Source organism: Triticum dicoccoides, chromosome 7A (genome assembly GCF_002162155.2).
Source record: "Triticum dicoccoides isolate Atlit2015 ecotype Zavitan chromosome 7A, WEW_v2.0, whole genome shotgun sequence".
NCBI classification, from domain to species: domain Eukaryota; kingdom Viridiplantae; phylum Streptophyta; class Magnoliopsida; order Poales; family Poaceae; genus Triticum; species Triticum dicoccoides.
Genome location: NC_041392.1, coordinates 59,625,714 through 59,637,957, shown reverse-complemented (window position 1 = coordinate 59,637,957; position 12,244 = coordinate 59,625,714). Strand labels below are relative to the sequence as shown.

At 50.1% G+C, this 12,244-nt stretch overlaps 2 protein-coding genes across 2 annotated transcripts; one reads left to right on the top strand and one right to left on the bottom strand.

Annotated features, from left to right (window-relative positions):
- The first annotated feature begins 6,337 nt into the window (after nt 1-6,337).
- Nucleotides 6,338-7,249, top strand: LOC119331230 (oligosaccharyltransferase complex subunit ostc-like). The gene has a single exon (XM_037604405.1). The coding sequence runs from the start codon at nt 6,398-6,400 to the stop codon at nt 6,953-6,955; it is 558 nt and encodes a 185-aa protein (XP_037460302.1). The 5' UTR covers nt 6,338-6,397; the 3' UTR covers nt 6,956-7,249.
- A 1,705-nt stretch (nt 7,250-8,954) lies between these two features.
- On the bottom strand, nt 8,955-12,025 carry LOC119333085. The gene has a single exon (XM_037606107.1). The coding sequence runs from the start codon at nt 12,023-12,025 to the stop codon at nt 9,095-9,097; it is 2,931 nt and encodes a 976-aa protein (XP_037462004.1). The 3' UTR covers nt 8,955-9,094.
- Between the last annotated feature and the right edge of the window lie 219 nt (nt 12,026-12,244).

Genomic DNA, 12,244 nt, shown 5'->3' with positions numbered 1-12,244 from the left:
TTAATTTGTACACCACATTGCACAAGCTGATTGGGCAAAGATCTTTCATACTCTCCGAATTCTTTGTCTTGGGGATTAACACAACAGGTCTCATTCCATCCCTCCGGCATTGGTCCTCCATGCAAGACAGCAAGGACTTCTTCCACTATTTTGTCTCCACAACATCACAGCATTTCTTGTAAAAGATGGATGGCATCCCGTCTGGTCCGGGGGCCTTGAGGTCACCAATGCTTTGTAGAGCCTCAAACACTTCCTCACGAGTGTACTCTTTCATTAGTAGCTCATTCATGGCTGGTGTGACTCTAGGATGAACACAAGCCAACAATTCCTCCTGCTGGGCTCCTGCATGGGAAGTAAACAAATTCATAATTAATTAGTAACCAATTCCTTCGTCTCATCCTCCTTATCCACTACTCTCCCATCCTCCCTTTTAAGTCTCCTAATTTTATTCCTCCTTCTCCTTTCAGACGCAGCTGCATGGAAGAATTTCGTGTTGCGGTCACCTCCCTTCATCCAGTTCACATGAGCCCTCTGCTTCCAATATGTTTCCAACTTCTCCTCCAGTCGGCTTAGCTTAAAACGCAGCATCTGCTCACGCCTCACTTGCTCTGGACTAATATCTTTTCTTCTCTCCTTTTCTAGATCCTTCTTGAGCCGGTGTATGCGTTTCTCCAAGTCCCCCAAGACATTTTTACTCCATTCAACCAACTCCCTCATAACTCCTTTAACTACCCCTGCTACCTTCTTCCCTTCGACTTCCGTCTCCTTCTCCCACGCCATCTTCACCAGCTCCTTGCATCCTTCCTCTTCCAACCACCCCGCCTCAAAACGTGGGTTATGAGTATGGTTAGCATCCCTTCTAACAGCTGCTGCACCTGCAGTATCAATGATGATAGGTCGGTGGTCCGAATGGCGTGGGTCACCATTGACGACCCGATAAGCAGGGAACCGGACGCACCAGTCTTGTGTGGCAACAACTCGATCTAACCTTTCCTTAATGTACTTCCATGCCGTGTGACTATTATTCCTCCACGTAAATGCATCACCAGCAAACCCCAAATCACCTAGCTCACAATATTCTAGTGCCTCTTTAAAGTTATCCATACATCTTTGGCTCCTCGGCACACCCCCTCTTTCTCCCATGCGTGTAAAACCTCATTAAAATCTCCCCCACACAACCAAGGTTTATTATTTTGGTTCCTTAAAGTTCTCAACAGCTCCCAGGTTCTTCCTTTCTCTTCCAACTTCGGCTCTCCATATATCCCCGTAAACCTCCACTTAAAACCATCCTCTTCTGTAATCTCAGCGTCAATGTGATATTTTGACATGAAACCTACCACCCGCGGGTCCACTTCCTTCTTCCAGAACAAAGCCAAACCTCCTCCTTGTCCCTCGCTACCCTTCGCTACCATGCACGTCATATTCATCTTCCATCTTAGCCATTCTAGCCTACGTTGCTCCATCCTTGTTTCGGACAAGAAAAGAATGTCGGGGTCCTCCCTCTTCTGGAGTTCTAGAAGCCCCCGAATTGTCAGGCCGTTCGCCAACCCCCGGCAATTCCAGCAGATAAGCCTCATTGGTTCGCGCAGGGCTGTTCCGACAGCCCCACATCATCGTTTTCCTGCCATGTCTTCCCCACATCCTGTACTCCAGCACCACGGCTCTTTTTTGGGTTTCCACCGTCCTCCACTTCCATAGCATCGACCCCTCTCTTCTTCTCCAAGCTTACTCCTTGCGGCCCCTTATTTCTTTCATCTCTAGGGATCCTCTTGAATTTCCCTCCCTTCCCCTTCGCCCTCTCCTTCTCCGTAGGGTTATGCTCTACACCCCCACCTCCGGCTACCACTTCCTTCCCTCCCCCCCCCTTGCTCAACACCCTCCTTTACTCCCTTCCCCTGCGGTACTGTAACAACCGGGGCTGCCACCTCCGGTTCCACACCCTCCTTGACTCCATCCTGCTTCTGTGACAGGGTCTCTGCCTTCTCACCCCCAGTGAATAGGGCTTTTTTTGCTCCCCCCTCCGCTTCCCTATCTTTCTCATCCTCCATTGCCTGCTTCAGTTTTAGAGGGCTAGTAACTTCACCTTCAGTATCAACTTTACCCTTCTCCTTTCCACCTATAGACAGTTGCCTGTCCCTCCTCCATGATGGTCCATCACTCCCAGATTTGCTCCCATTGCTTGACCCACCGTACCTTCTTGTGAAACCACCCCCAAACTCTCCTCCTCCCCTTCTTCTCTCACCTAGGTTAGTATTGCCATCTGGTACATACCGCATCCAACGTCCATACTGTGCCTCCTCCCCCTTCTTCAACTTCTTCTTGCATTCTCGGTCAGTATGACCCATAATTCCACACGTGAAACAAAAGTCCGGTAAGTACTCATATTTGAAATGGCACCAGTTCTTTTCCTCCTCCTTTCTCTTACCATGCTCCTTCACAATTGTGTCACCGTCTCAAACTCTAGTACCCAATGCCATGATAGCCTCAACGTCACCCTGTGCAAAACCAAACCGAAAACCATAAAACGAACCAAAAAAACCAAACCAAACCAGAATTTCAGTTTTTTCAAGTTCTGGTTATGGTTTCAGTTTGCAAAATAGCAAACCATATTCAATTTAGTTTTTTCGGTTAATAACCGAAAACCATATGGTTAAGCCGAAGAAATAAAAAAAAATTCTCTCGTACTGGAGAGTACAGAGAAGAAACTCCTACACAGTGCGCTGCACACTTGTGGGATTGAGCACAATGAACGGACACCTGCTAGCCTTATACTACTCACCTTCCTTTATTTCTTGTAGCTACACGAGGTGGTACTAAACTAGTGCATGAATTGCCTGCGCGCCACGGCGCCAGCGCCTCTCGCCGTTGCTGTGTTGTACTTCTACTTACATGGGCCGATGGATCAACAAGTATTGGGCTGTGATGCTAGAAATTGTGTGCGTGTGAGTCTGATCAAACTTTCAAGGCCTACACAGTACACTACACATGGACAAACGTGTGCTACTTTATGTTGGTTATAATAAACTAGGAAACATGCCCGTGCGTTGCAACGGGAGTAAAAGCATAACAGGCCATCCATCATGTGACACCAAAGACTCCGGGCAGCGGCGGAGCCTGGATTTTCAACATGGGTATGCGGAGTAAAAAAATTGTTGCACAACCATGTAAGAAATAAAAAAGTTCATAATAATAACAGCGAAACTACAAATTATTCATTGTAGCAACCGTTTCTCTAATAATTCAGTTGGATCGTAACAAGGAGAAATGATGGTGTTTTTCTTTATTTGCATGAAGAATTTACCCTCAAAAAAAGTAAGCAAGCAATCATTTAAATAGTGTTCCTCTATGGTGGAAAATCTTTCAAATTCAAATGTTTATAATTCAGAAATTTAGATGCATAAAACTGACCTTGGTTTCCTTGCACTTCTTCAGAAGTTTTATAGCGAGCCAATGCAGACCATGCTCAAAATTGACTGAACACTACAGTAGATCAACCAAAACAAAATTAGGGAATGAAGATAACCCTCTATTCTCGACTAACAGTTCAAAGAAATTAACAAAATTGCGGGAAAAGGAAATTATAATTAAACACTCCCAAAAAACAATCAGACGATGGACGAACTGCTCATGTCGCTGTTGCCACTTGTATGCTACTGGCAGATGCGCCGTGATGCTGCCGACTGCGTACTGATGTACTGCGAAGCAGCGAAGGGCGTGGGCTGGTTAAGGAGATCGATCAGCAAGATGCGGCGATCTGCGATGGCTGACAGATGAGATAATGTTGCGGCGGCGGTTGCCCTACTCGACTTCGATCAATCAGCTAGCAGCCTGGCTAGCGTTAAGCCTCAAGGATGAGGCCCAGTAGCACTGTAGTAGCAACGTAGCAGCCCAACATAGGCCCAACTGGCGCTGAATCGTTCGTCTGTTCCGTTTATACAGCCCTGTACGTACAACGAGACCGCCATACACTTTATAAATGCATATAGAAGCTTATATACTGAATTTTTTCTGCAAAAAATATTGGGTATGCATTGCATACCCTTGCATTAGCCTAGCTCCGCCCCTGACTCCGGGTCCAACAGCTTAAGCATTGATGACAAGCGCTAGATGGTCGAGCAAAGCGGGCTTCTGCCCGGTGGTGCCCATGAGAGTTTTGCGTCATTAAGGGCACTAATTGGTTGACACGGCTCCCAGTGTGGACATGAGGCTACATGATGAACCACATATATGTTGTAGATGGGCTCAACAGGATGACGACTCAATTCTCGCTTATCTCAACCCGCACGACCTCCTCTAGCACATGACTCGGTGATGGCTACGAGGATGGGGATGCGGTAAAGGATGAAGACATGGCATTTGACGGCTGCTCTACCCCTTCCTGCCATCTATCTCTTTCACTCTCTCATCTTAGTTGCCCCCGTAGATGTCATCCTCATTCCGCTCGTTGTTGTCATCGAATCCGAGGCACAAAGTTGCAGTGAAGAGGTGGCTGGAGGACAGAGGAAGTGTGCGAGGCCGGCCTTGCTCTTAGGGTTAGAGTTGAGGAGAGAGTCAGACAGAGTCAGACGCATATACAAGATTAACTTAAGGTAATGAGGCATGTATTCAATGGACATTGTGTCATGTGAAGATGTATTGTACGAAGGGCAATCACACTTCATAAAAAACAACACACAAATGGCACACCGCTCCTTACCTTGCATTACGTAGATAATGAGACATGTAATCAATGGACACCGCGTTATATGAAGATGTATTGTACGGAGGGCAATCACACTTCATAAATAAAAAGTAATAAACAAATAGAGCACCTTCGTTTACCTTGCAAATAGTCGTCGTCCGTCATGTCGTTGATGTGCCCTTGCAGCTATAAATAATCCACGCCGGCTCGATGATACAGCTATACAGAGAGCCGCCGGAGCCGCCGAGAGAAAGAGAAAAGCCGAGAGGTGGTGCTAGCCTGGTTCACAAGATTAGATCCTCACGATTGACACATGTTACGTGCAAAGCTAGCCCAAGAAAAGCCCACCAAAACTGTACGTGTGTGAACGCTCTACTTCTTTTTTGGAAAAAAGATTGATTTCATAGCCAGTTGTGCGCGTCTTGCCATATAGAAGTATAAATTGAATTTTTGTATTTTTTTTAGTGTCTCTTAGGATTGGAACGGTTGCCCAATATGTCAAAATCAAACATGTGGGCTGGATGACTGGGCTTGCCCCTAACGAGTTTACCTGGGCCAGCATCGCTAGCAATTAGCGAAGGACAGCTTGACGAGATGGAGAGATCGTTGTTCTTTTCTTTTTAGGCAAAAAAAAAGAGATCGATCCAGTCCGGCTTCAATCAGAGACGCTACCTTTTTTAGATAGGAGAGAAAATAGATCGCTAGGACAGGAAGAGATCGATCGCTAGGATTCCAAAAAACAAATTGATTGCTAGGTCTGATGTGATCAATTAAAAGAGTGGAACGGAAAGCTTACCTTTTTGATAAGAAAAAAAAGAAGAGATCTCAGCCATCAATCTTTATAGTTAAAATAAAATTAACGAATATAAACGGGATGACATATGAAGAACTATGAAAGCTTCCATCCTTTAATATTAGATATAGATATATAGATATAAAAAAGGAAGTAAAAGAGCAGTTTCACCATGGAGTAGGCTTTGGCCTTTGACTTTGAGGCTCTTGGTACAGGACATCGAGGCCATGTATTGTCATGTACGTGTCACATTGAGTAAATTTCATGTCTGTGTCATGTGCCCAAACATTGTGTTGCTCAAAAATTCGCGCCAACTATGGTTAATTTGATTATTACCGAAACCGCACCATAAATATGTATAAAATCATATAAATCAAAGTATAAAAACCGTATAAACCGAACCGAATCAAACCAAAGAAACCAAACGCACACCCTGACCTCAACGGATCCACCTTCTCCCTCTTCTTGTATTTCTCTCTCTTGCTTTACTGAATCACAACCAATCCTACGAGCTAGAGTGCATGCTGTGCTGCTCATCTTTCTTTCTTTTCGAGTGCTCTCTCTTGCATCTCCTTCTTCTTTGCTTTTCTGTCAGGGAGGAGGGAGTCTCCTCTGCAAGCATCCGCTTTTCTCTGCAAGCTGCATACTAAGCGGTCCATGGACCATCTGAACCTACGTGGAGGCTGCGGCACCGGTCCAGCGCTGGGCATTGCCCTTATAAGGGCGAGTGTACGTGCGTATGTATAATAAGCACTAAAAAAACACTTTTCTCCTTTGGTAGTCACCTCTGCTCTAAGATTGTATTTTGCTTTAAGATATGTGCGATCCGTCCCTAAAAAAAACAATACGGGGTATGTGCGATCCGGCTTCATCCCCCCACTGGCCATCCCCGCACTCACCAGACCCAAATCCCCCAAGTCTCCATGGCCCCCAGATCGGAGCACGCCGGCGGGAGCGCCTCGGCGGCAGCGGCGGCGGCGGCGGCCGCCGCCCAGAGCCACGGATCCGGGTTCGACTCCATGGACCCCTTCTTCCACGCGCTCCGCGTGGTCCCCTTCGCCTTCCTCCAGCCGCCGCGCACCCGCCTGAAGCTGCCGTCCAACCTGGCGCTCCCGTCCCCGATGGTCGTCTTCTCGCTCATCCTGCTCACCTACTTTGCCGTCGTCTCCGGCCTCGTCTACGACGTCATCGTCGAGCCCCCCGGCATCGGCAGCTCCCAGGACCCGGCCACCGGCGCCGTCCGCCCCGTCGTCTTCCTCCCCGGCCGCGTCAACGGCCAGTACATCATCGAGGGCCTCTCCTCCGGCTTCATGTTCCTCCTCGGGGGCGTCGGGGTCATCCTCCTCGACCTGGCCGTCGACCGCACCAGGCCCCGCAGCCTGCGCGTCTCCTTCGGCGGCGCCGGCGTCGCCGCCATCGTCATCGCCTACGCCATGGCCATGCTCTTCCTCCGCATCAAGATACCCGGGTACCTATGGTGAGGCCGAAAAATCATCTCCCCACTTCGTTATGCCCAGATCCGTCGTCAGATCTGAGGATGCTAAGCTGTTGCTGATGACTCTAGTGTACAATTTAAGTTATGTTACCATAGGATGTTGGGTTGCACTCAAATTTCAGTTGGTGATCTGAGGACTATCTATTTCGAATGATACTAAGCTGTTGCTATGAAGATCCATTTTCTGTTTGCTGTATTTGTGCAATTTCAGAACATCTCTAATAACCAGTTTGTGATATGTGGTAATCTTAATCTAGGTACCAATGCTTTATCATTTCAATCTCAAGCTTCATGTTCAATTGACTGAAAACTTAGGTGGGTTTGTCTCAAGCTTCATGTTCAATTGACCCAATACTTCACTGGAGAATATATTTTATACACAGTTTGCTAATTTGTGTACTTTTGTCACTTGAGTTTGCATCATATTGTGTTTGCCATTGGAAGAATATATAAGTTTTGTTCAATGCCACGTTAAACTCTAATTGGCACAAAACACTACTATACCCTTATTTGATGGCATAGCCTGGTTGGAGCCAAGGGCTTGTGAGCATGGGCAGATAAGGGCTTGTGTAGGCTAATGCTCTGGTCGCAATTTTTGTGTTTACCAAATCAAGTCGTCACCATTGAGTAATCATCAAACATGGGTTGTTATCCTTTCCTAGCATTGTCCATTGCAAGTGCCATCAAGCAACATTAATGTTTGTTTCTGATGGCAAATACATAACTACATGCTAGCTTAGATGGCAGATTTAAAATTTCACAAAGTCGGAGTGGCATGTATGATACTCCCCATAAATCAGTTATGATACTACCGTACAAGTGTAAGAATAGTGTACATGGTCCGTTCTAATAAGTCTAAGGATAAGTGAGTAGTGTACATGATTTTGTATAATTTCCTGAAAGATAAAATGTTCTAAAAGGCAGCCTAGTTTCGGCCTTGCCTAGCTAGCATAATGCATGACAAATGGATGAGATCAGGACAAATAAGTAAGTCATCTAGAAGCCCTAGGTACAGGGCTGCTGCCTGCTTAGTGTGTTGGTCCTTCTTGAACAGTGTAAAGAAGGCAAGTGAAGATATCTATTTTGAACTCATTTGTACAAAAATAGAACGTAAGAGATATGTTATGTGGTTCTTGACTTGTGAGTTATGGATTTGAAGAGTCAATGAATTTCTGTTGATTCGTCTGACAATAGTGAGCACACAATTGGGCAACTGCTAAAGTTGTTAAATGCAAATTATCTGCAAAATGCTAATATTGGGTCACTGACAACTGTTACTGACATTAAATATTTTTTAATCTAAAATTTGTCATGGACAATCACCCTGTGCATATTCAGGAGAGCATTCTCATGTAGAAATATGTCGCAACTTTCAGCTTTAAAAATGTAAACATACTCATATAGGTGGGTGTTAATTATTAGAAAATGTTCAGTGTGAAAAATGAAAAAGAAAGTCCACAAAACTAAAGAAATGTCGGGTTGAACATCTGGCATAAATAATCTCCAGGCTGCGTGTGTGAAGGGTGACACACTATCTATCTCCTGTTATGCATTATTAGTGCTTCATATTTCTTGCCACTTGGACCAGTTAGTTCTGCCAGACTGCCACCGTCGCATTAGGAGGGAGATTACTGGGCCCTGTTTGGTTTGACAATTACTTATATCCTAGCATCATCACCCCCTTGCATTCCAGTGTTTGAGTTTTTCTGAACTTCTGCATGTTTTTGCTTAAGTATTGTTCTACTGACTAGTGAGTAGTGAGATGGATGGCCTTCCAGCCCCAGCTCTGTCCGCAGGGTGAAAAGAGCTGTGCAGTTGTTCAATCGGGTTCATCCAGCATGGATGCACCCATTGATATCTGTGAGGATTGTATCCTGTGCTATTTCATTCATATCATAACCTATGCGAGCTTCCATGTGGAGCTAAAAATTCTCAGCACATAGTTTCCTGTGAAACTAGTTCATTTGGCAAAAATACATGCTCTGTTTTGGTTTGTCTATTTATCAGGACTACATTAGATGTAACATGAACCATACAAAGTTGTTGGTTCATCTGCATTGTTATGCTGACAAATAGTAAGAAATAACAAATCAAGGGAATGTAATAAACAAGAAGAATCAATTGATTACACGCTGCTACCGATTGCGGCCGACTGATCATCGTCACCATTGCTAACTCCCAAGGGCTTCCACACCCGTTTCTCCATCATGTTAGAAAAGTACTTGCACACCAGGAGCTCCTTTACCTTCCCTCGCACGTCCTCGAACGACAGCAGCGCATAGATCGTGATGAAGACGACCACGGCGCCGACGAGCGCGATGACGCACGCGGATGTCTCCCAGTCCCTGCAGCTGCCGGCGGTGTAGGCGCCTAGCAGGCCGAACAGGTCCAACACCACAGCGGCCTGCAGCGCCCACAGCGGCGCGGCGCTCTTTTTCACGGCGTATTGCTTCTTCACGGTGTACTGCAGCAGCAGCAGCATGATGACGACGATGGAGGCCATGAACGACGTCGCGTTGCAGTAGAAGAAGGCCTGGTACCGTGCCGGGTTGGAGTGAAGCAGGATCGGGTTGCCGGCGACGTTGGGTGGGCTTGCTGATGGGGGCGGCGACGGCGATGGGGACGACACGGTATCGTCGTCGCCCCATGTGCCGCCAGGAGGCGCGAGACCCGCCTGGTACGTCACGCTCGCTCCAAGGATGCCGAGCAGCATCAGGTACTTGCGTTTCGCGTACTGTTCATCATCACCTTTGTTTCGGGTGGACAGCCATGACGGCGATGATCCTAGGGGCTCGAACAACCGCTTTAGCCGCTCGGGAAGCCATGGCGGCAACTTTGAACAATTGACTCTCCCCGCCGACACGAAAAGTAGGGTCTGCAGGACGAGGAAGGTGACCACCGCGGCCACGAGCGCAAAGACATAGATGGAGGTCCGCAGTTGCCGGCAGCTGCCGGCTGCGTAAGCTCCCATGAGACCTAGAAGCCCGACCATGACGCAGACGCGGAGCGCATTGCTCCGGATGCCCTGCTCGTACAGCCTCTGGTTCACCAGCAGGAGGATGACGGTGATGGACGCCATGAATCCCGTCGCATTGCAATAGAAGAACACCTGGTACCTGATCGAGTAGTGGTCAAGGAGGACAGGGTCGCCGGCGATAAGCGACCCCTCGCCTTTGCTCTCCGGCCAAAACCCTCCTGGCGGGTTCAGACCGATTTGGTAAGTCACGGTAGCGGCGAGGATGGCAAGCTGCAGCAAGAACTTGCGCCTCCTCTCGAGCCTTTTGCGATCTTCTTCACTGCCCTCGGGCTCGGACCCGGGTTGGCCGTCAGATAGACGCAGCAGCTTCGCGAGCCTGTCCGACATGCGGTGCATCCACTCCATCCGCCCGCTCTGTCCATGGGTGTACGCCACCACCTTGATGATGGAGTAGACAAAGACGGCGACGGCCAGGGAAAAGACGTAGATGGTCGTGGGGGCGTCCCGGAAGCTCCCGGCGACGTAGGCGCCCATGAGGCCGAATAGGTTCAGTACCATGGCTGTCTTGAGCGCGGCACGTCTGATGGTGGCGGGCGAGCTCAGCTCCTTGCTCTGGACGATGATGATGATGACCACCGACGCCACGAACGCCGCCGTGTTGCAGTAGTAGAACACCTTGTACCTCTTGGGGTGCATGTCGAGGAGGATCGGGTTCCCGGGGATGTGATCCGGATGCCCCGGGTCGTGGTTGTCCGGCCACACGCCGCCCGGCGGGCTCAGCCCCGCCTGGTAGGTCACCGTCGCCGCGAGGGTGGCCAGCAGGAGTAGAAGTGACCGTGACTCCTCCACCTTGTCTACCTGCCAATTTTGGATGGTGCTTGTCCTGTCCACACGGACCTCGCCGGAGTCACCTCGAGAATTACCCGGCGGCGTGTCCGGCTCTTGTTCTAGCTCCAAGTTGGCGCACGTGAGCGCGCGGCGCACGTATGCACGCCATTGCTCGAACGTGTACATGGCCTTCGCCTGTAGCACAATGCTGAGGAGCACCAAGCCAGCGAGGCACACGACGTACACGGTGGTGTCGATCCTCCTGCAGCTCCCGGCGGCGAAGGCGGCCATCAGGCCGAGCAGCTCCACCAGGACGCACACCGGCAGAGCGTGCGACCGGGCGAGGCTGCCGCTCATCAGCGTCCGGCTCATCAGCAGCATGATGATGGCAAGGGACGCCACGAAGGAGTTGGCATTGGCGTAGAAGAAGACGTTGTAGCGGATCTTGTAGGGCCCGTCGTGCAGCAGCGGGGCGCCGGCGAGGTGCCCAGCCTCGGTCTGGCTCCAGAAGCCTCCCGGCGGCACCAGCCCCGCGCCGTACGTCAGCGGCGTCGCGAAGGTGGCGAGCAGCAGCAGGAACTTGTCCGCGCGGGATGTGGTGGCGGCCGCCGGCCTTTCCCCGGCTTTCTCCATGGGGGATGTGGCGGCCGCCGGCTCTCCCCGGGCTTTGTCCGAGGGGGATGTGGCAGCCGCCGGCTCTCCCCGAGCTTTGTCCGCGAGGGATGTGGCGGCCGCCTGCTTTTCCCGGGCTTTGTGCACGTGGACGTGGACGGCAACGCAGGCGAAGACGAGCGCGAAGAGCGCCGAGACGTAGGCGGACGCGGCCACGTCGCGGCAGCTCCCGGCAGTGAAGGCGGCCATGAGGGCAAGCAGGTCGAGCAGCATGGCGGAGCGAAGCACGGTGAGGCCGACGCTGTTGTCGCTGATGCGCCGGTCGAGCAGGAACATGATGACGACCAGGGACGCGATGAAGGCGGCGGCGTTGCAGTAGAAGAAGGCGGTGTAGCGGCGCTCGTTGGTGGTGAGGAGCACCGGGTCGCCGACGCGGTCCGGGTAGGCCGCCGGCAGCGGCGGGACCTCGTCGGACCTGACGCCGCCCGGCGGGTTGAGCCCGGCCGCGTAGGTCACGCTGGCGACCAGCGTGCCAAGCAGCAGCAGATACTTGCGCCACTTCCACAGGAACTCAAGGTCCTCTTTCTGCTGCTTCGCCGCCGTGATTCCCTTTCCGGCCGGCGTAGTAGCAGTATCCATGATCGGCGCGGTGTGGTACAGTGACATACAGTGATATTATATGCTGCTGCGGTCCGCCCAGCCCGCCCGAGGATGATGGCGACTGGGTGCCCGTAGGCGTCTTCTTTTGGAAAGGAATCATCAAAGGCACGCAGACGCTTCCTTCAGTCCTCCATCCCCATTGATGCTCAGAATAAAGCTCAACAGTGTGCGCCCTTTACACGGCAACCCCACCCCCCC